This window comes from Suncus etruscus, chromosome 8 (genome assembly GCF_024139225.1).
Source record: "Suncus etruscus isolate mSunEtr1 chromosome 8, mSunEtr1.pri.cur, whole genome shotgun sequence".
Lineage (NCBI taxonomy): Eukaryota > Metazoa > Chordata > Mammalia > Eulipotyphla > Soricidae > Suncus > Suncus etruscus.
The window spans coordinates 62,131,366-62,155,561 of record NC_064855.1 but is presented as its reverse complement, the minus strand read 5'-3'; the positions used below and the strand labels follow the sequence as shown (position 1 = coordinate 62,155,561).

At 42.4% G+C, this 24,196-nt stretch overlaps 3 protein-coding genes and 1 non-coding gene across 4 annotated transcripts in view; 1 reads left to right on the top strand and 3 right to left on the bottom strand.

Annotated features, from left to right (window-relative positions):
* The window catches only part of EBPL (EBP like), a 550,113-nt gene that overhangs the window by 164,209 nt on the left and 361,708 nt on the right, over positions 1 to 24,196 (top strand). The window lies entirely within an intron of this gene.
* On the bottom strand, positions 313 to 7,886 carry KCNRG (potassium channel regulator). The gene is given in 5 exon segments (XM_049778840.1): positions 313 to 523; positions 6,877 to 6,889; positions 7,180 to 7,410; positions 7,413 to 7,634; positions 7,637 to 7,886. Coding segments are annotated over 5 exon segments (822 nt in total). The 5' UTR covers positions 7,782 to 7,886.
* On the bottom strand, positions 6,465 to 6,566 carry LOC126017002 (U6 spliceosomal RNA). Its single transcript, XR_007498681.1, has one exon. It is a non-coding gene; the product is annotated as a U6 spliceosomal RNA (small nuclear RNA).
* TRIM13 (tripartite motif containing 13) lies at positions 10,606 to 24,039 on the bottom strand. The gene is made up of 3 exons (XM_049778827.1): positions 23,829 to 24,039; positions 23,399 to 23,489; positions 10,606 to 11,835 (listed from the first exon to the last, which is right to left on the bottom strand). Exon 3 carries the CDS (start codon positions 11,827 to 11,829, stop codon positions 10,612 to 10,614), a length of 1,218 nt encoding a protein of 405 aa, XP_049634784.1. The 5' UTR covers positions 11,830 to 11,835; positions 23,399 to 23,489; positions 23,829 to 24,039; the 3' UTR covers positions 10,606 to 10,611.

Genomic DNA, 24,196 nt, shown 5'->3' with positions numbered 1-24,196 from the left:
ATTTTTCCAAACCCAATCAATAGTCTTTAACCTTAGTGTGTAAAGTATTTGTTGTTCTCTAGCTTAATGATTCCTCTTCTAGATGTTCATGCCATAGAGAAAAATTATGCTGACGCATGTGTTGCCTGGGTACTAGTGTGCCTAAGCACATGTTGCTCACATCTCCCCTCTTGAGATGTGAGCTTTCCTACTTTCAGGTTAGGTCGTGTACCAGGGTTCTCTGCCTTTGGAAAAGTCTGTTCTCTCTCTTGAGTATGTTACTCAATCACAAAAAATGGCAACTTTACTTTGCTCCAAAAGAGAAAAAAGGACTCATTTGTTCTTGTTAGATTGCTCTGGCATGATGGCAGTCTCTGGTTTCACCATTTTGTTCATGGTAAGAGCTTCAGGTCTTTTTCTCCTTTCAAAGCTATAGCATTCAATTTTGTCTTCAGAGAATACTGTCCTCATGTTGACCAGATGAAAACCTTCCATTAGCCAAGTGTCAATCAGTAAGCCAAGAACATTAGTTCCATTGCCAGTTCTTAGTTGTCAGGTTTTATAGAAATATACCTATAGGACACAGACACACACACACATACAGGGCACACAAAAATTTATATAATTGTGAAGTATCATTTTAATAAGTAACAAAACTAAGTGTGTGATTTATATCCCTAAATAAAGGCATCACACCATATCATTAATTTAAAGATACAAAAATAGTCACTTTGCTGTGATCTCCAAAGTAATTTTAATCCTACATTTAAGAATGTAAATAACACTGATGAATTTTTAGAGGAACTTTTTGATACAAATAAAAATCAGTGTAATATTTTTTAATTTGAGAGGATTCTCCCAAACATTGCACAAAAGGGCCTGGAAGCCCCTCCCAGCATCAATTCTGAGCCTGGAGCTAGGTCAGGACAATATAGTGCCTGAAATCCAGTCTGGGGTCTCTGCATGCCATTCATGTGCTCCAGCTCTTTAGATTTATCTCCTGGATCCTTTGTTGCTTTTTGTTGTTTGTTTTGGGGCCACACCCGGTGGAGCTCTGGGGTTACTCCTGGCAGGCTTAGGGGATCATATGGGATGCCTGAAACAGAACCTGAGTCCATCCCCAGGTTGGTGGTTGGCTGCTTGCAAGAGAACTGCCACTGTGCTATCGCCCCTGGATCCTTTGTTGTTTTGAAGCCATACACCCATTGGTGCTCAGGCCTCATGGCTCATGGATCACTCCTGGAAGTGCATGAGAGACAATATGGCGTAGGCACCAGTGAATGAATTTAGATTGGTCTTGTGCAAGGCAAGTGCCCTATCTGCTGTATTATATCTCAAGCCCCACCTCAATGTTTTTATATAATGTAACTTAATTATTTCAAGTTTTGATATTCAAGTTTATAAATCTTTTAATCATTTCCTACTCAGATCTAATTTTACCCAAGATAGCATGAACATTACAAATTTTCTTTTTTGGGGCCAGAGAAATAGCACAGCAGTAGAGTGTTTATCTTGCCTGCAGCCAACCCAGGAGGAACCTGGTTGATTCCCGGCATCCCATATGGTCCTCCAGCCTGCCAGGAGTGCTTTCTGAGTGCAGAGCCACAAGTGGCCCCTTGAGCACTGCTGGGTGTGGCCCAAAAATCAATCAATCAATAAATATGAAGTTAAAAATATTTTTTCTTTTATAAGTTATTCCTTTAAACTGCATTTTTAAGGTTGAATTTTGCAGATATGAAATGTCAAGAAGACTTAATTTACTCAATAACTGCTCAGAGCTAAAAATTAGCAAAATATATTACATCAAAAAGCCCATGGATTCTGTACAATTACAAACATTATTCTTTTTTTAGGGGGCGTTGAATTTTGGGTCACACCCAGTGATGCTCAGGGGTTACTCCTGGTACTGTGCTCAGAAATCGCCCCACGATTCAAACCACTGTTGGTCCTGGATCGGCTATGTGCATGTTAAACACCCTATCGCTGTACTATCTCTCTGGCCCCCAAAACATTATTCTTTAGAAAATCCAGCAATACACTTCAAGTAGCTAGTACAGTGGGTAAGGCACTGTAAAAAGGTAATCTTTTCAGATTGCCTAATAATATCAATATAGTAGTACTCACAAAACATTAATTCTCTAATCTACCATCAAAGGTTTTGTTTTGGGGGTTTGGAACCACATGCATTGGTGCTCAGTGTTTAATCCTGACTTTGCACTCAAAAATTACTCCTAGAGGTGCTCAGGGGACCATATGGGATCCTGAAGATTGAAACTGTTGGCCACATGTAGGGCAAGTATCCTACCTGTACTATCTCTCTAGCCCCCACCAAAAAGTCTTGCTTTGGGGGTGAGTTTTTTTGTTTGGGGTCTTTTTGTTTTATTTTGTTTTGTTTTTTGGTATTTGGGCCACACCTAGCTTTATCCAGGAATTACTCCTGGCGCTGTATGGAGGAATTACTCTTGATGGTCTGGGGGACATTTAGGATGCCTGGGACCAAATACAGTGGCCTTTTGTAAGGGAAATGCCCTACCCGCTATACGCTATACTATTGTACTCTTGCTCTGGCCCCCATTAAAGTCTTTGGTTTTGGGTTGTTTGTTTTTTGTTTGTTTTTTGTTTGTTTGTTTGTTTGTTTTGGTTTTTGACAGCAGCACTCAGGGGTTACTCCTGTCTCTATGCTCAGAAATTGCTCCTGGCAGGCTTGGGGGACCATATGGGATGCCGGGATTGAACCATAGTCCTTCTACATGCAAGGCAAATGCCTTACCTCCATGCTATCTCTCCGGGCCACCTCCCATTAAAGTTTTTTAATTTTTTTTGTGTTCTCCCAGCATTTGTAAAGAAACAGGCTTACCTTAAATTAATCCCAGGCTATAAACTCTTTGTAGCTTCATGGATTAAAGAGCCAGGGGTGGGGGGCACAGAGAGATAGCACAGTGGTAGGGCGTTTGCCTTGCAAGGGGCCATCCCAGGACCAACAGTGGTTCGAATCCCAGCATCCCATATTGTCCCCTGTGCCTGCCAGGAGCGATTTCTGAGCAGAGAGCCAGGAATAACCCCTGAGTGCCGCCGCCACCGGGTGTGGCCCCAAAACCAAAATAAGTAAATAAAAAGAAAAAGAACCTTGGGGTCATTTTTAGTTTTTCTTGAATTATGATTCAGAGCTGGACAGTAAAGAGATACTTGCCTTACACATAGCTCTCAATCCTCAACACCACATATAGTCCCCTCAGCACTGAGCACTGTCAGGTGTGATCCTTGAGCACAGCTGGGTGGGCCACCCTACACCCCCACATGCCAAGTCATGATTCAAATAGAGAAGTTACTTATGGCTCTTATTTCCAAACTCATTCAAAACGAAGACAATAATTCGGTAATAAAATGTACATATCAATGAATGTTTATTGTTTGTACAAATTTTAAATACTAGTAAATCATCCCACATATCCTAAACTCCAGGTCCTTCACTGTATACCCTAGAAACAACAGCAAAGAGAAAATGTTACAGAATGTCTTATAAAATTATGATACAAAAATATGTAGGAGATAAGGTGATTTAGTGGAGGGGTGGGTGGGGAGAGAAAAAGGGTGTTGGGCTACATCCAGCTTCGGGGGCTTACTCCTGGATCACTTCTGGCAGGGTTCAGGAAACCATATGGGGTGCTGCAATCAAATATGGATCAGCATCATGCAAGGCAAGTATACTACTGTGATACTATCTCTCTGCCCCCCAATTTTTTTTTTTAGAAATTACAGAGGCAAAGTACTGATGTTTTGTGAGGTTAAATGGAGTAATTAAAGATTTTTAAGGTACAAGACCAATGAAACAGATTTAAAACTTTTCCATTTGAGCCAGTTTAAAAAAAGATTATTGCACTGCACTGCAAGATCCCCAGGACACAGAGAGCAGTGTTCCCCCAAGTACTGTAAGTAACCCCAGCACTGCTTAGTGCTTCCCGCCCTACCTCCCTACAAAAATGTCAAGCCAAGTATATATAATACTGGGGACTTGAGAGATAATAACTGAGCAACCTGCTAGGTTAACAGGAATTTATAGGGCCTGGAGAGATAGCACAGCGGCGTTTGCCTTGCAAGCAGCCGATCCAGGACCAAAGGTGGTTGGTTCGAATCCCGGTGTCCCATATGGTCCCCCGTGCCTGCCAGGAGCTATTTCTGAGCAGACAGCCAGGAGTAACCCCTGAGCACTGCCGGGTGTGCCCCCTCCCCCCCAAAAAAAACAGGAATTTATAGTGGTAAATGACATACTGAATAGTTGGATAAATACACCAGACTATTAGGAACCATTCGAGTTTACTCCTCCACTTTCCACCTTTAAAAAGTAACTGAATAGACAAACAGATGAGGGTAATCAAGAAGCATTTAGTGATATCCAGTTTCTAACGTATGCCTTTTAAGTCTGTGGTTTTCATTAAATCACCTGCAATCCTCTGTCAATATATTTTTAAAAAAAGCACAATCACTTAAGAGGTTGAAAAATTTCTGAACTCAACTGGAAAGAATATATTTGACACACCAAAAAAGACAAGTTTTAGAAAGTTCTGTTCTAATAATTACTGACTTATAAGTTTATTTTTTATTCTTTTGGATTTTGGGTCACATCTTGCGGCCCTCAGTGGTTACTCCTGGCTCTGCACTCAGAAGCCACTCCTAGCAGGCTCGGGGACCATATGGCATGCCAGGATTTGAACCAGGTTCTGTCCTATGTTGGCCACGTGTAAGGCAAACGCCCTGCTACTGTGCTATCGCTCTGGCCCCTGACTTAGAAGTTTAAATATAATGTTATTCTCGGGCCCGGAGAGATAGCACAGCGGTGTTTGCCTTGCAAGCAGCTGATCCAGGACCAAAGGTGGTTGGTTCGAATCCCGGTGTCCCATATGGTCCCCCGTGCCTGGCAGGAGCTATTTCTGAGCAGACAGCCAGGAGTAACCCCTGAGCAATGTCGGGTGTGGCCCAAAAACCAAAAAATAAAATAAAAAAATAAAAATAAAAAAATATATATATATAATGTTATTCTCAGATTAAAGTTTCTACCATTTTTTCCTTGTGTTTTTTTGGACCACACCTGGCAGCGCTCAGCGGTTACTCCTGGCTCTGCACTCAGAAATCGCCCCTGGATGGCTCATGGGACCATATGGAATTCTGGCCCTGGGTCCATCCCAGTTGGCCATATGCCAGGCAAATGCCCTACAGATATGCTATCGCTCCATCCCAGTTTCTACCATTTCTAAATATAAACAGCAACAAAGGAATCACTGGCACTGGCATCATAATTAGTATTGGTATATATCACAATTGTGATTGATATAGAATATACCAATTTAAGTTTCTAATAGTTACCACAAATTATAATTGTTTTCCAAGTGCATCATTTTTAAAGAACATTCCAGGGTTAATTTTGCATGTTTATTCTTTGTGTGTGTGTGTGTGTGTGTGTGTGTTTGTTCATTTTGTCTTGGGGCCACACCCAGTGGCACTCAAGAGATTACTCCTGGCTCTGCACTCAGAAATTGTTCCTGGCGGGCTCAAGATACCATATGGGATGCCAGGGATTGAACCCAGGTCCATCCCAGGTTGTCTGCATGCAAGGCAAAGTGTGTGTGTGTGTGTGTGTGTGGTTTTTGGGTCACACCTGGCAGTGCTCAGGGGTTATTCCTGGCTCCAGGCTCAGAAATTGCTCCTGGCAGGTACGGGGGATATGGGACGCCAGGATTCGAACCGATGACCTCCTGCATGAAAGGCAAACGCCTTACCTCCATGCTATCTCTCCGGCCCCACCTGCATGCTTTTTCTTAAAATCAACACCATCTTTTCTCAGGTTTTTGGCTTTTTAGAAAAGAATTCCCAAAGGTCTTAAATCACCCTAATTTTACAAAGCAAAACCCAATTATTACATTTCTGTTTATATTAGTCTCCCACAAGTGAAAAGAAAGCTGTACACAGATGTCTGTCAGTTTGAAATATTGTCTTCCGTTTTCTTCAGTCAGTATATTCATTTTAACTGGTTACTTTCACAAAGTAACATTTCAACTCGTTGGAAGGACAGGAAATAAAGAGTAAAAAAAGTTGGGGGGGGGGGGATTCTGGGACACACCTGTAGCACTCAGGTTACTCCTGGCTCTATGCTCAGAAATCACTCCTGGCAGGCGTGGGGATGCTGATTATTAAATCCAGGTTGGCCACATGCAAGGCAAATACCTTACCCACTGTACATCAGTCCAGCCCCAAAGTGTAAAATTTCTGACAACTGCCACACTTGTTTTCTAGTTGGTAAGCAGGATCAAAGGGTGTGTTTTGAGAGGAGTAAAACATTAAGCCTTCCTGTTGGCTAATATTCTAAAATACACCCCCCAACTATTTATAATTCAATCAGTAAAGAACATATGCATTTTCTTTTCTTCTTAAAAATAAAGACAGTTTTCACAGTAAAATAAGGACAGCATTAAGACATTTTTTTTCTTTTTAAAAATATGGAACACTTCACGAATTTGCGTGTCATCCTTGCGCAGGGGTCATGCTAATCTTCTTTGTATCGTTCCAATTTTATGTGCTGCCGAAGCGAGCACAGCATGAAGACATTTTAAGGAGGGATAAAAAGTGTATGTGACAGCAGAGTGAAAATCAACTTTAAGAATCAGCCAAGAATAACAGGGTGAGAGTAATTGACTCAGAAGTAGCAAATCTTAACACACTGACAGCTTATCCCATTATTTTGAGTTACCTACAAGTGCCAAAGATGTAACAGAATACCTAATTTACCAGAGTATATATCTGCTTTAATGGTGTTCAAAAATAATGTAGGATGAAGAAAAATCAGTAGTCATGTCATAGGTGTGAAAGAAACAAATATTAAAAGTGAAGGAAATTCGGAGAAACTACCGAGCTTCTGCTATATGCCAGTCAATAAAATAAAAGAATCTCTTGGAAGATGAGGGGCAGGACCCTCATTCTTAAAATACTAAAGATCAATGTATGAAATTATTTCCCCCTCCACCTTGAAAAATCATAAACTCGTTTTCCCTGGACAGCCTTAGTTTATACCTGCTCTCCCATATATTATCCTGTCACTCAGGGAAATATTCCTAGTCATTCTACAAAAAAATAATCATTTTCTCCATAAATTATTTCAAGAGTGAGAAATTTTTAGTTTTGAGAAATCAGATATTAATACAAAAGTACGTTTTATGCTCTAAAATGCTCAATATCTTATTCCAGTTTCGTTATCAGTAGTGCTGTCTGAGCCACACTGGAAAACCAGGTCATGGTAAGAAGGTCTTTGTAGAGGAAGTGGAAGAAAGGTCATCTTAGGGAAGGAGTCACTGGTCCAGGCTGGTTGCTCTACAAATAGTGTAATTCTTCCAGTTGGCATCTAAATTGCTTTACTGCAAGAACAAAATATCCTGAAAAAGTTCGAGTACTTTGACTTAGGAATTGCACCTCCATGAGAGCAGGTCTTGGCTGTAGCAGGGGTTCTTGGTTTAACAGGTCAACCAGAAATTCAAGTTCATAGAAAAGAGCCTCTCTCTGAAGCCTACAATAGTCTGAAAAGTCCATGGGTAATAAAAGTTGGTGAGTTCTCAAAAAATCTAATATGAAACAAAATAAAAAAACATCTCTGTCCACAGAAAAAGGTCATCTACCATCTTGAATTCTTCATCTCCACCATCTAAAACTCGTTGGACAGCCTTAGAAGCAGGAAATTGCTTGAGGATAGAAAATCTTGTGAACATTTTACCTCCTACATTCAGAGTACTGGTAACAAGTTCCTCCTGACTAGCCATTCTTCTCTTGCTGCTAACTATAGGCTACAAACTATCAGCTACACTTAGGAATTTGTAAATCACCTAAATGTCATAAGTAATATAGGTAGGATTAAGAAATGTAGGTGACGGGAAAATAAAAAGAGACCAGGTAGGTAATTACTATAAAACGAAAGTGTATACATAGCTGTGTTTTTAGTTGCTTGGGAACTTGCTACTGCAAGTACAAAATGACAAAGCAATGAGAACTGGAATAAGGGAAACTGCCGATACATATGTGTCAAATAGAGCCCTCCAGTGTATTCCATTTAGAAGTTCTCCATGAAAACCTGTTTTAAATCTACACTTACAAAAATAACAATAGCAATAATGGGAGCAAGTCGCCCCCCACTAGTTCTTATCTACCAAGTCCTAATGGCAAAAATAAGATTTACAAAAAATATTGTCATAATTTCGTTTGCCCTTTAGCAATTTTTTTTTGGTTGTTCGGCCATACCGGGTGACACTCAGGGGTTACTCCTGGCTATGCACTCAGAAATCGCTCCTGGCTTGGGGGACCATATGAGACGCCAGAGGGTCGAACCACATGGTCTGTCCTACGCTGGCTTGCACCACTGCTTCCCCTTTAGCAATTTTTAAAAATATTTTTAACTTTTTTTGTTTGATTGGTTTCTGAGCCACAACCAGCAGTGCTCAGGGGTTACTCCTTGCTCTCAGAAATATCACTCAGAAATCGCCGTTGGCAGGCTAGGGACCATATTGGGTGCTAACAAGCAAAGCATTTGCCCTCCTTCTGTGCTATCTCTCTGGCCCCACCCCTTTAGCAATTTAGTGACCAAGATACAAACTTTCAGTTAGGGACAAGCTAGCCACTATTTGAATCTTCTCCTAGTTAGCAAGATTCTTCTGTACTTTAAATTTAGTTGCCACTATATTTTCCCTTGGCCTTGCTTACATTAACATTCTAAAATAAAAGCTTAGGATAAAGATACGCAGGGCTTTCAAAAGAATATTCTGTGACAGAAATAAGATCAACTAGAAAGCACTTTTTCTTCTTTAGTTTTGGCTACACGTGGCAGACTCTGGGGACCATATGGGGTGCCAGGGATCAAACAAGGGTTGGCTGCATGCAAGGCAAATACCCTACCTGCTGTGCAAGCACTCTAGTCCTGAGAGCACTTTTAACGTAAGAGCACTTCTGTATTATATGCAAGGTGAGAAATCTAGGTTATGGAAGGTCTATGGAAGATAAGACATCTTTTTTTTTTCTGTGTGAGACAGTAGGACAGCATAGTGTTTAGTTACTTTGCACTTTAAAACGGTCACCAGATTTTTGCCAAATAAATGCTGGCTTTCTCAGGTGAACTTTATAACATAATTTGTTGAATTTTGGGGGGAGGCCCACAAATCAGTGCTCAGAGCTTACTTCTGGCTGTGCACTATGGTATCAATCAAGGTGAAGCTTGTGGAACCCTGTGAAATGTGGGGACTAAAACCAAGTTAGTGGTGTACAAGGCAAGAGACCTACCTTCCCTCTGTACTATCTCTTTCCCTAGATTATTGTGTTGTTTTGGGTTTTTTAAAACAAAATTTATCCATTTTCTTGTGGTAATTTAATTAACACTTCTGTATATCAATTTCCTTTCTTTTATAAACTTATAAAAACTTAAGGAGAGGGGTCGGAGAGATAGCATGGAGGTAAGGTGTTTGCCTTTCATGCAGGAGGTCATCAGTTCGAATCCCGGTGTCCCATATGGTCCCCTGTGTCTGCCAGGAGCAATTTCTGAGCCTGGGGCCAGGAATAACCCCTGAGCACTGCCAGGTGTGACCCAAAAACCACACACAAAAAAAAAAAAAAAAAAAAACTTAAGGAGAAAAGACTAGTTAAAACATCTACTTGCTAAAAACAATCACAAGAAAATACCATTACATAAGATTTACATTTTAGTGAAAAGGGAAATCAACCCAATTTAAAACATCCAATCTTTTTTTTTTTTTTAAGTTTACTTCCCAAGGCCTATTCTCAAAATGGAAACACCCACTCCACTTCTACTGGATCCCCAGCAACGCACATTCTAATGCTGCCAGGAGTGATCCCAGAGTAGAGAGAGAAATAGCACTGCCTGGTGTGCCCCAATAATGCCCAACATTTTTCAAGTTGTTTTTTAAGAAGTCCTTATTACAGTTTGAACACCCTATTACACTATCTCATTGGTACATATTATCATATATTTTTAGGGGAGGTGGAAGAATTGGGTCATACTTAGCAGTGTTATGGGCAACTCCATCTCCTGGCTTGGGTCACTCCCTACACAGTACTCGGAATAATATGAGTCTGCCTGATCCTGTACTTTCTGCATGCAAAACGTACCTTTCAATCCAATCTCTCTGGCTGCTCACCTGCTATTTTTATCACTGCATAAGCAACTGAATTATGGGTAGTATGCTTATTTCACAAACACTCTGAAAAACAAACAGTCAGGACTATACTGTTAAACTTACCTTTTATCTTTATGCTTCTTAATTTGAACATGCACAGGACATTATTTTTGAGAAGATTTTTTTTTTTTTTGATTTTTGGGCCACACCCGTTTGACGCTCAGGGGTTACTCCTGGCTATGCGCTCAGAAATCGCTCCTGGCTTGGGGGGACCATATGGGACACCGGGGGATCGAACCGCGGTCCGTCCTACGCTAGCGCTTGCAAGGCAGACACCTTAACTCTAGCGCCACCTTCCCGGCCCGAGAAGATTATTTTTAAAGAAAATAATCTGATGGGACTTGACAAAACCTTAACTACCTATATTACTCCAACAAATATTTAACAAAAAAGAGAAACATTTAGACAGATTTTATAGTAGTTTATAATTGCACACAAATTTTGCAACATTGTTCAGCACCACCAAACTAAAATTCTTGAACTGTCCACTGAAAATGGAAAACTCATTTGCCACTTGTTCCCAGTAAACACCTGACTGTTCCACAAAATCAGCTGAGTTCAGGTAGTAACTGAAATCTGAAAAACAGTCTTTCCAAGTTGCAAATTCATCAAACATAGGCCATTCTAGGAATGTGGTAGGAACAATGTAAACAAGACTAACCAGCACTAAAACCACAAGGAACTGATAAAAGCTCCAGGGAATCTTGCTGATGAATGTGCCAGTGTCTTGAGGCAAAGAAAGTTTATCCACATCCACTAGTTTTATGTCTTCCCACTGACTAGTATCAAAGTTCTTCATTACAGGACTTGTAGGCAAATTAGAGGAAGGTAAAGGAGTTTCCTTTATGACTTTGATTTTTTCCCTGAACTCCTGCATCTGTTGCAGAAAAATGATGGGTTCTGAGACATCTTTGAAAGCTTCTGCAATGTTAAAGGCCATTCGTTGCTCCTGCAAGATGGTGTTGAGTTTGTTGATCTCTGGGTCATAGGCTTGCATAACTGCAAGTTTCATGGTCTCAAAGTCAGACAGGATTTCATTCTTCTTTTGATCTAATGTGTGTTGTAAATTCTCAAAAAATTCCTTCACTTTATCTGAGTCTTTGGTTATCAACTGGAGAGATTTCCTTTTGCTAGTTTCCAAAGTATCCAAACGAGAAAGAGCATCTCCAAGACGCCAGGTCTCAAAATTCTGGAAGAGGGACTCAAAGGCATCTCTTTCCTGAGCATATGCTTCTTCAATAGAACAAAACACATGCTTGGCATGGTCACCTCGAGTAGCACAGATCCCACAAATCAGCTGCATATCGGTCAGGCAGAAAATATTGAGAGGCTGCCCCAAGTGTTCTTTGCACACTGGCATTTTGGGAGAGATCTTGATCTTATTATACTTTTCCACAATACCCTTCAGGGAGTAATTAACCTGCAAGCTATTGACTCCAGCAGCTGAAGTTTCCTTACGGCAAGTGGGGCACTTGAAAGGAGACACTCTCCACAAGGAATTCCGCACATTGCCCTCTAAAATCCCTTCTAAACATTTTTTGCAAAAGTTGTGTGAGCAAGGCAAAACTCGAGGATCATCAAATAGGCTGCAACAAATTGGGCATGTGAGATCTTCTTCAAGCAGCTCCATCACATCCTGGTGTAAAGAAAGAAGATATTTTATTCCAATAATCCCCTCCACTAAGACTACATAATAAACACAACAAACTATCTTCAGGCATTAAAAATTATCTTTCACTGAAATAAGCAAACAAAGGAAGTTAGAAATTTGGGAAGGGGGGCCGAAGCAGTGGAGCTAGAGGTGAGGCGTCTGCCTTGCAAGTGCTAGCCTAGGACGGACTGCTGTTCTTTCCCCCAGTGTTGCATATGGTTCCCCCAAGCCAGGAGCAATTTCTGAGTGCAGAGCCAGGAGTAACCCCTGAGTGTCAACAGGTGTGCCCCCCCCTCCCAAAAAAAAAGGAAAAAAACAACTGCTGCAAATAAAATAACTAAAGAAAAAAAGAAATTTGGGAAGTGAATGCACACTAAAGCAGATCTGGGAAGGGAATATACACTAAAGTCCTAGTTTGCTAGGACTAGAACATGCTCCTTATTAGTAGGATTCCCTGTACACAAGGCCTTTTGTGTGTGCTTCCCAACAACAGTCTTTGGTTGAAACAGGGTTAGGACTAGGACAACTTCAAGTTGAGCCAGCAGGATGCAATTGTTTTAAAACAGAGCTGATTACTAGCTGTCAGAAACAAAGCTACTCAGTGTCTGAACAGAATGAGCTTTTTAGTGTGAGGCCACAATTTAAAATGGTATGTTATTTCAAAGAAAGAAGCACAGAAATACAAATCTAAGTATGGCCACTCATGCAGGCTTTTATTATTAAAAGATGGGAGAGTTTTCTTTATCAAAGACCATAACGATTGAAATCAGAGGTAAAATCCTAAAATGAGGGGCTGGGGTGAAAGTATAGCGGGTAAGGCACTTGCCTTGCATGCAGAGCCTAGATTCCCTGTATCCTGCCAGTATGGTCCCTTCCTAACCACCCTCTCCTACTAGGAGTTATCCCATGAGCACTGTGCCAGGAGTAAGTCCTGAGTACCACCAGGAATGGCCAAAAAGCAAAAACACTAAATGAGGTGATTTTATTCCTTAAGAATGAAAAGACTTTAAAACCACAAGACCAGTAATTAAAAGGATCTTGTACTATCTCTAGAGCAGTTCTCAAAATGGTAGTGGGGAAAAAACTTCAGGACAGCCAAGAGGTCAATACTATTTTCATAATGATAAAATGTTATGTGCTTTCAGCATCTGTTGATAATCAATCACACTATAAAAACAAGAATGGTACTTAAGTATCCCTGGAACCTGTAGTTGGTCTTATGGCAGGATGCTTCCTGGGTAGGGGCCCCTGTTTTTAGGTCAAAAGGTTTTTTCTTTGTATTTTCCCCAATTTTTGCTGTGCCTATGCAAAAAACTGCCACCCCTTTTTTTATCTTTTAGATAGGGGCTCCCACTTTTTTTTTTTTTTTTGGTGGTTTTTGGGTCACACCCGGCAGTGCTCAGGGGTTATTCCTGGCTCCATGCTCAGAAATTGCTCCTGGCAGGCACGGGGGACCATATGGGACGCCGGGATTCGAACCGATGACCTTCTGCATGAAAGGCAAACACCTTACCTCCATGCTATCTCTCCGGCCCCGGCTCCCACCTTTTTCATAGAACCTTGAGATGCAAATTACTTTGTTTTATCCCATATTTCTGCATTTTCTATAGAATTAAGAAGGGAGGGACTGGAGTGGTAGCACAACAGCAGGGCATTTGCCTTGCATGCAGCCAACTTGGGACCAACCCGGGTTTGATCCCTGGCATCTCATATGGTCACATAGCCAGGAGCAATTTCTGAGCACAAGTCAGGAGTAACCCCCCAAAAAAAGTATGGAGACCAGGGGCCAAGTAGTCTCAAGTTCATTGGTGGAGATAAAGGACAGACCTAAATATCCAAGTCAAGATTAACAACAATAGAATCAAGAGACCCAACTATATCTAAACTTAAAATGGGCCTGTTTTAGTGGCAGGTCAGGGGGCAAAGAGTGGGAACATTGATGGAGAGAGGTCGACACAGGTGGTGGGATTGGCCCTGATTCATTGTATGTCTGAATCCCAACTATGAAGGACTCTAAATCACAACGGTTTCAATAAAATAAAATAAAATAAAAATAGCAGGTATCAAACTAAACTACTTATTACTGTATTCTCTATCACCTGTACTAGAGTGAAGACAACCAGTGTCATTTAAGAATTTTTTTTTTCTTTTTGGCTTTTGGGTCACACCCGGTGGCGCTCAAGGGATTACTCCTAGCTATGTGCTCAGAAATTGCTCCTGGCTTGGGGACCATATGAGATGCCACAGGACCGAACTGCAATCCATTCTAGGTTAGCACGTGCAAGGCAAATGCCCTACCGCTTGCACCACTGCTCCAGCCCCTAGATAATTTTCTTAAATACAGAAGTAAAGAAACCTTACTGAATACAATTACAAATAAAATACCAGCTTAACAAATTTCAAATTATGTGTATAAAGAAATGTTTCTCAACATTTATTTCTTCTAATTGAATACCAAAAGTAGTTTAGTACACAAAATCTATTTTTCCATTAAAAATTTCTCCAAAACTGAGAAGGAACCTGGAGACACTGGTGGAGGGAAAGATACATCAGTGGTGGGATTGGTGTTGGAACACTGTATGCCTAAAACAACTCAACTATTAATTAACTTTGTAAATCAGTGTCTCAGTAAACATCCCTAAAAAAAATTTCTTCATATTTTTCAAGAAAATAGTCAAATATATTGACGAGTTTTGCTTTTAATATTAATTGTAAGAACAGTGACTTAGGCTACCAGGAGATTAGTACTAGCAAACCAGTCCTGGGGTCGGAGCGATAGCAAAGTGGTAGGGTGTTTGCCTTGCACGCAGCAGATCCAGGACACTAGCCAATCCATGATGGACCTTGGCTCGATACCCATTGTCCCATATAGTCCCATATACTCCCCCGAGCCAGGAGCGATTTCTGAATGCATAGTCAGGTGTAACCCCTGAGAATCACTGAGTGTGCCCCCCCAAAAAACAAAAACAAACAAAAAAACCTTCCAGTTCTGGGGTAAGTGAATTGGCCAGGCACAACAAAAGGAGAAGTTGGACAATGCACTCTCACTTTTTTAAATATCCAAACAGTTGGCACTGAAATGACAATTGCTATTTTCCTAGTATAACCAGAGTTAGTGCTCCAACTTAGGTGATGATTCCCTTGAGAGTCAAACTACTTCTCTCTAGGAATAGGCCTACAGTGCCTAGTAGAATTGGCCCTTTTATACCATATTTAAATTTGTAGGGGCACTGGGCAAGTGTTATTGTAACTGGAGTCAAGACAGGAAATATCCAAGGTAGCACTCCCAGCAGTGACAGGTTGCAGCAAATCTACTGATTGTAGCTTTGTAAGTGCTGGGCCCCCTGCTCCAGACAGGATTATTGGGGCAATCTCTAGCCCTATGATCTCCCCCAATGCATCACAAACATGGTCCATGTGGTCTCTAGGGGGCAGGGCCAGCAGGAGTCCTGTATTCCCTGAGGAAATGGCCCAGTTTATTACCAGAGGCATAGTGGCAATCTCTTGCCCAATGGTTTCCTCTGCTGCACCTCGCTGGGTAGTGCTCTAGAAGGGACAAGGCTGGGAGAGGCCCTGCATTCCCTGTGGAAATGGCCTGATTTACCAAAACTGAAACATTTATCCTGAGCTTGCCTTTGCACTGCATAGGCCTCAATAGTACTCAAATGTGCCTTATGTTTAAATCTGTCTCTGAATTGCTTCCATCAATTTACCAATAAATTCTGCCTTGTCTCGGAGACTCCCTAAAAAGACTTTTTATAGCTTCCTTTAAATTCAGCATCTGCATAATCTTCTCTCAAGCCAACAATGCTGCCTTGCAGACATGAGTTAAAATAGCAAAAATAGCATGAGGCAAAGCAGCTTGCCCTTTTTTTTTTTTTTTTTTGGTTTTTGGGCCACACCCGGTAACGCTCAGGGGTTACTCCTGGCTATGTGCTCAGAAGTTGCTCCTGGCTTGGGGGACCATATGGGACGCCGGGGGATCGAACCGCGGTCCATCCAAGGTTAGCGCAGGCAAGGCAGGCACCTTACCTTTAGCGCCACCGCCCGGCCCCTTGCCTTTTTGTGTCTTCTCACTTTCCCTTGTCTATTAGCATCTCATAAGTCAATCAAACCCCTGAAAATTTTCTTCATGAATGACCTAAGCATGGAGTCTTGTCTTGGCTTCATCACTGAACCACATTTTCCATTGTATATATTGAGGATGGTTTAGACAGGTTTTAGCAACCACATGAAAATCCTGGAGGGGGTGGGGGGTGTGTGTGTGTGTGTGTGTGTGTGTGTGTGTGTGTGTGTGTGTGTGTGTGTGTATGTGTGTGTGTGTGTCTAAGTGACTGAGTCCATTTTCAAGCCTTCATAAGATGGAAGTTGATTTTCCTCCAGATGAATGGGGAAGAAGAGGCAAAACTCATGAGGCATGAATAGAACATTTAGGGACTTATAAGGTTTTAACTATAAAAACATCGGGGCCAGAGTGATAGCACAGCAGTAGGGCTTTTGCCTTGCACATGGGCCATCAGGGATGCACCTGGGTTAGATTCCCCAGCATCCCATATGGTCCCCCGAACCTGCCAGGAGCGATTTCCCAATGCAGAGCCAGGAGTAACCCCAGAGCTCTCTGGGTGTGGCCAAAAAAACAAAACAAAAAAAACTATAAACTTTGCTAGGAACTACTCTATGGGAGAACATTTCTACCAAGTCATTTTCAGACTCTTGAGTAACCAGCTCATCATATACATCTTCCCCATCAGATGTACTGAAGGTCAAGTTATACTTGGGAAATAGAGGTCTCTCCAGTTTGACCCAGTATTGAGCAGTTAATTATTGGTCCTGGGAAGGCCTTTAGATTGAAAACAAGTCTCCACTGGAAAAAGCACCCTTCCCCTCCTTCCCCTCTAGGAGCATGTGCATAAAAGAATCTCTCCTTTTGGGGGGTGTGGGCAAGGGAGAGACTGAAGAGGTAATAATCTCAGTTGCAGGGACCTTAACCATTTTGTCTTGAATCCTCTTTAAGGTTTCATTATTCAGCCTTTTCTCTATCTTATATCTGTATCCACTTCTCCAACAGTATAGACCAAAAGTTAGATGGAATTAAGGTCCCAGGTTACCCAAAATTGTGAGGAATCTGAATCCTTTATGTACCCTCTAAACATTGTCTTTAATCCTTTCCCAAAGTTTGGTCTCCAAACTCATGGGGGAAACCAAGGATTAATTTCAAAAACAATTTTAAGACAGAACTGGAGCTGCTTGTAGGAAATACAATTTCCAGTTCTGTGTAAATAAATGCAAATCAAATTAATAAAGAGCATGGTTCAGGTGTGAGAGATGATGGTTGAACACACCAGAGCAATGCTGAGCAGCCCAGAAGCAGGAGGGTCATGACGCAGATAAAGGACACGGCATGTTTCAGCGAGAACCTCAAAAGTAATAATCCAGGAGGGAACTGTGCTGTCCTCCTAGGTCTGCTAACAGATTTGCTCCTCACCCCTATTTTTTTCTCCCCAGTACCCCAGAAAACTTGTTACCCCAATCACTGTTTTTGTCCGTGTTGAGGTCTCTGTTTGGGTGTCAGATGTAGATGATGCTAGAAATGTTGGATCTTGGGTGGGTTCACAGATTGCTTAGCATAGAGTGCTTACAGATTTAAACCATCCATGAGCAACTCATAAACTCAGTTTATTTTAGATGGGAGTGGGATACTTATAATATGCTTCAGCCAATTAACTTAGGGAAAAGCAGGGTGTGAGCTCTGTGTTTAGGAGGTTAGCAACAGGGTGTGAGCTCTGTATGTTTAGGGGCTTAGGGAAAAGCAGGGTGTCTGCTGTGTTTAGCTATAATAAATAATGTAGTTACAGTAGTGTTAAATTCTATTTATTAAGCCAGAGACATAGGACAAACAAGGTTTTTGGGTTTTTTTGTTTTGTTTTGTTTTGTTTTTTTGTTTTTGGGCCACACATGGCAGTGCTCAGGGGTTACTCCTGGCTATCTGCTCAGAAATAGCTCCTGGCAGGCACAGGGGACCATATGGGACGCCAGGATTCAAACTAACCACCTTAGGTCCTGGATAGGCTGCTTGCAAGGCAAACACCACTATGCTATCTCTCTGGCCCCAGGAAAGACAATGTTAAAACACTGACCACTTAGCTGACTAAGAATTGCAGGTTGGGGCTCCTGAGCTCCTGAAAACTACTTGGAAGATCCCATTCCCTCACTGCCTGCCCTTGCCACAAAATATGTTATTGAACATCTCTGGATCCAGACATACCTGTCTAGCTCTCTATATAAACCTTCAACAAATCACATACAAAAATTAGTTTCTCTCCTCATGGTACTATTAAAATATAAAAACTACTGAGTTTTAAGTATGATATTTATGTGTTAAATGTTGGCTTTTTAAAAAAAAAAGTTGGCTTTTTAGAAATTGCTCTAAACACACACACACACATATATATATATATATATATATATATATATGTTATATAAAATCAAGACAAGACAGTATCAATTATATCTAATTTTCTAAAATACAAAACAATTAAAAATAAAAAGGAGGAAAGGATTTCTACTATCTCAAAATAAAAATTGGGGGGCGGGGTCACATCCAGTGGTGCTCAGGGATTACTCCTGGCTCTGCATGCAGAAATCACTCCTGGAAGGCTTAGGGCACCATATGGAATGCCGGGAATAGAACCAGGGTCCATCCTGTGTTGGCCATGTGCAAGGCAAACTCTCTACCGCTGTGCTATCTCTCCACCCTGTACCCCCATTTTTTTTTATTGCTTCACACACCCAAAACAGCGTCTGTTATGTGGCTCTTTATTTCCTTTTGACTTCCGGACTACACCCAGCAGACACATTATATTAAAATAGTTTCAGAAAAAAAATAGTTTCAGTTAGTGGGAGAAAAAAATTGGACTCAATAAATTTTAAATTCATATAGATTTTTCAATAGTTGCATGTCAGGTAGGCTAGGGATTTCTATTCTATTATCCTAAAATATTTTATTATGTTCTAGGACAGTGATGGCTAACCTTTTTGAGCCCAAGTGCCCAAACTGCCACACAAAACCAAAGAATTTCCTCAAAGTGCCAGTACGTCCTCCCAATGGCCAGTCCAGCCCTGTTGCCAGGTGAGCTGCAAAGCAGACACTGGTACATTTGCCTCCCACCTCGACACATATCTTAATTGCGGACCTTCCTGCGTGCCAGCTGCAAGACCTTCGCATGCCACAGCTGGCACGTGTGCCATAGGTTCGCCATCGCTGTTCTAGGATATTCTAATATCCTAAAACCCTATTGATATTGATAAAAGCTGTAAATTTATAGGATTAAAGAGTAATTTAGTGGACAATTATCAAATGATAATTTGATCCAGGGGTTACTCCTGGATCTGCACTCAAGAATTACTTGTGGGGGCCAGAGAGATAACAAAGTGTAGGGCGTTTGCCTTGCATGCTGAAGGATGGTGGTTCGAATCCCGGCTCCCATATAGTCCCCCGAGCCTGCCAGGGGTGATTTCTGAGCACAGAGTCGGGGTAATCACCCGAGTGCTGTTGGGTGTGACCCAAAAACAAAAACAAAAAAAATTACTTGTGGGGGGCCAGAGCAATACCACAGTGGAAGGGCATTTGCCTTGCAAGAATCTGATCCGGGACAGACCCCAGTTCTATTCCCTGTGTCCCATATGGTCTCTTGAGCCTGCCAAGAGTGATTCCTGAGCACAGAGCCAGAGTAATCCTGAGTACAGTCAGATGTGGCCCAAAAACAAAAACAAACAAAAAAATTACTTGTGGAAGGTATGGCTCAGGGAACCATATAGGATGCCAGTGATCAAACCTGTTTTGGATGCATAAAATGCCCTATCTGGCTCTTTTAAAAACACAATATAAAAGTTACCTTTGTATGGGTCAGAGATAGCTCAGTGGTTGAGTAGTCAGCAATAGTCTCTAAGCACCCAAAACCCAAATTATAAATAAAAGTAATTACCTATGTGTTTATCTAAGAGCAAGTAGAACTTATCTCTTGTTTAGAATGGAAAGTATTTTCATAGAATGAAAGTATTTTAGCTTAGAATGAAAAGCATTTTTTTTTTTTTTCCTTTTTGGTTTCTGGGTCACACATGGCAGCACTCAGGGATTCTTCCTGGCTCTACGCTCAGAAATTGCTCCTGGCAGGCTCAGGGGGACCACTGTCCTGCATGCAAAGCAAACACCTTCCCTTCATGCTATCTCTCCGGCCCCATGAAAAGTATTTTCAGTAAAACTAAATCTAGTGCAAAAGATTCACCTACTCAGAAAATTCAGTGTTTCAAACTAAGATGATATTCTCTAAATTCAGGTCATGAACTAATTAGACATGACCATTCTCAATTTTTGTGCCTCCCCTTCACTATCTTCTCTACCGATAATGCCCCTTGACTTTTTTTTTTTTTTTTTTTTTTTTTGGTTTTTGGGCCACACCCGGCGGTGCTCAGGGGTTACTCCTGGCTGTCTGCTCAGATATAGCTCCTGGCAGGCACAGGGGACCATATGGGACACCGGGATTTGAACCAACCACCTTTGGTCCCGGATCGGCTGCCTGCAAGGCAAACGCCACTGTGCTATCTCTCAAGGCCCATACTCTTTTTTTCTTAATTACTCTTCCAACTCATTTCCTATACAGAGCACAATTTTTTTATTTCCTCTTATTCTTCTCTTAGACTGTCACTCTCCGGTTTCACCTTATTTAACTTTCCCTTTTTCTTTCTTGTCATTTGATAATTGCCCATTAAATTACTCTTTAATCCTATAAATTCACAGCTTTTATCAATAGGGTTTTAGAATATTAGAATATCCTAGAACATAACAGAATATTTTAGGATAATAGAAATCCCTAGCCCACCTGACATACAACTATTGAAAATCTATATGAACTTCAAATTATGTTGAGTCCAATTTTTTCTCCCACTTTTTTTTTTATTATTGATTGGTTTTTGGGTCACACCCGGTGGCACTCAAGGGTTACTCTTGGTTCTGCACTCAGAAATCACTCCTGGCAGGCTGGGGGACCTATATGAGATGCTGGGAATCAAACTGGGTCCCTCCCAGGTTGGCCAAATGCAAAAGCCCTACTGCTGTGATCTCTCTCTGGCCCCAGAAAAACACTTTTTAAACTGAGTTTCTCCCACTCTACCCTTCCTCAAGTGAAGTTTTCTCAAAATTACACAGGAGTAAATAGAGAACTTGAATCTCCCAATTTTAGACAACAAGAACCCAAAAGTAGATCAAGAATCCAGTATCCTCATTAATCAAATAAAGAAGCTTAAGCATGGGCTCTCTAAATCCCTTCTAAAAATCTCTACTATAAATTACTTGACAACACGTTTTCCAGCAAAAGGGAATGGGATTAACCTTACTTTTGTAAATCTGATCAAACCAGAATGATTACTTGGTTCAAGCAATTTTATAGAATAAGAATGTATATAGGGTCAGAGATATAGCACAGCAGTAGGGCTTTTGCCTTGCATGCAGCCGACCGAGGACAGATGATGGTTCGAATCCTGGCATCCCATTTGCCCCTATGGGATGGTAAGCATATGACCCATGCCTACCAGGAGTGATTTCTGAGGGCAGAGCCAGGAGTAACCTGAACGCCACTGGGTGTAACCCAAAAAGAAGGAAAAAAAGGAATGCATATAGAAAAAATAAATTTACATTAACCTACCTCTTAATGTTCTTAGCAATCTTGTATTTGTTTTGTTTTATTTTGTTTTTTGGGTTTTTGTTTTGTTTTATTTATTTGGGTCACGCCCGACAGCGCTCAGGGGTCACTCCTGGCTCTATACTCAAAAATTGCTCCTGGCAGGCTCAGGGGGACAATATGGGATGCGGGATTTGAATCACTGTCCTTCTGCATCCAAGGCAAACACCCTACCTCCATACTATCTCTCCAGCTCCCGGCAATTTTGTATTCTTAATGTTCTTAGCAAATTGTGACAATTTTGTAAACCATAAAACTATGTAACTCCAAGGCACTTTAATTACATATATATACAAATACCATAAAGAAAACTGTAAATACACATTTAAAACGTAAGTGTAGCAAATCAAAAGGTAACATAAGCATGGGGGCCAGAGAGATAGCACAGTGGCAGGGCGTTTGCCCTGCACACATGCACACAGCCAACCCGGGAAGGACCCAAGTCTAATTTCCGGCATCCCATATGGTCCCCCAAGCCTGCCACAGGCAACTTCTGAGTGCAGAGCCAGGAGGAGGGAGGGAGGGAGGTCGGGGAGAAGAAAGTGAGTGAGGGAGAAAGAGAGAGACAGAGAGAGACCATGGAACCAGCCCAGAGGCTTCTCTCCTTGGGTCCCCCCCACCTGCCAGGCTTCTCCTTTTATACCTGTGCAATTGGCCGATTAGGGGAGGCATGTCCCAGTCCAATTGCCTTTACCCCTTAAAGTTGCATTAACAGTGATCCCCTTAAAAATACATTAACATAGATATAACATAGATATACTAACAACAAGATTCTAAAAGAAAGCTGAACTTTCTAATTGCAATTTCAAGGGAGGACAAAGAAATGCTACACAGGACATTAGAAACAAAGCAGGTTCATGAAAATGAACATATATCACAGTAGGGTAAGGTAAGTACCGTATATAGAATCAAAAAATAACCTAGTGTTATGAAAAGACTTAAATGGGAAATAGGTCGGCTGGTGTGAAAAAAATTAAGAAGCATTTTATGAAAATATAGAAGCAGCATCAGTCAATAGTTCCATCAGGTCCTACCAGTGGGAGTGCTATGTAAATGAAATTCTCCTTTACTGGGGCCGGGCGTGGCGCTGGAGGTAAGGTGCCTGCCTTGCCTGCGCTAGCCTAGGACGGACCGCGGTTCGATCCCCCGGCATCCCATATGGTCCCCCAAGAAGCCAGGAGCAACTTCTGAGCGCACAGCCAGGAGTAACCCCTGAGCGTCACAGGGTGTGGCCCAAAAACCAAAAAAAAAAAAAAAAAAGAAATTCTCCTTTACCATTTCTAGGCTTGATATTTAAGCCCGTGTGCTCCCTTGAACACATTTTTCGCTTACTCGTCTATTTCTTTGCTTACCTATTTCCTCTCTGCAGAAGCCTGTGTTCTCTTTTGAACACATACTTCTCTTTCTCTCCTCTTAGATCTTTCAAAATAAGTTTCATTTAAAAAAAAATCTCCAGAAGGAAAATTCAAGCCTTTATTATATAAGCTCTAGCAGCATGAGTTGGAGAAAGGGCTATATAAATATATATATATATATATATACACACACACACACACACACACACACACACACACACACACACACACACACATATATAAACTGCTGAAACTTCTCTTCCTTCGGTTGGATGATAACACATTCAGAGAATTTCCAAGTATTGACTGCATTTGTGTTCTGCCCCCAAATAATAAAGAACAAAAGATCACCATTATCATGAAGTGAGTGGAGTTAAATTTGGGAAGCTTTAAAAGAAATGTGTGTGTATAATATATATATATATATATATATATATACTGAGAAGTTGCTTTTACCTTTGTTCCCTGCAAGCAGGTGTCGCGGCAGGGTCCGAGAGCAGAGCGATCCGGTTTTTCACGTCGCGATGGGCGAGGGGAGGCGCAGCTCCTGCGAAGCAAGCACAAAGAAGGTAGTACGCGCTGGTCTACCTGCAAGGCGCTGGGTTGTCGTCCCCCCTTTCCCCGGTGGCCTCCCAAATGCAGTCCGGGAATCGAAACCCGGCAGGACGGGCCCGGAGCACGGTGGGGAACCGCGCGCGAGCCGAGTCCCGGGAGCCTGGACCTGCCGCCCAGCCCCGGGGCTCCCCAGGGGCCGCGGGGACACGCGCTCTCACGCGCGCAGGTGTCCACGCGCCGGGCCCGGAGGCCAGCCTCGCCGGGGAGCGCGGGCCGCTCGCCCACCCTTTCCCTTCCCTTCCCTTCCCGGCGTTGGGGACCCGTCTCGGACCTCGAGGCCGCGGGCGTGTGCCGGGGCGTCCCAGCCCGGGTCCGTCCGCCGAGTCCCTTCCCAGCTGGGCCGCAAAATGGACTCGCGGCGCGGCCCCTCCGCCCTCCGCCGCGCGGTGCCGCCTCCCGGGCCAGGCCTCGCCTTTGTTCCGCCTCCCGAGTCCCCAAGCTCCGCGGGGGCGAGGGGGCGGCGAGAGGCGAGGCGAGGGAGGCGGGCGAGGCCAGGCCGGGCGAAGCGTCACAACCGCCTCCCTCGGCCGCTGTGCGCCTGGACCCGGCACGCGCCTCCGGCCTGCCCACGAACGCGCCGTGCGCCCCCGACGCGCGTGCCCTGGGAGCGCGCCGGCCTCTCAGTGCTGCGCAGGCCAC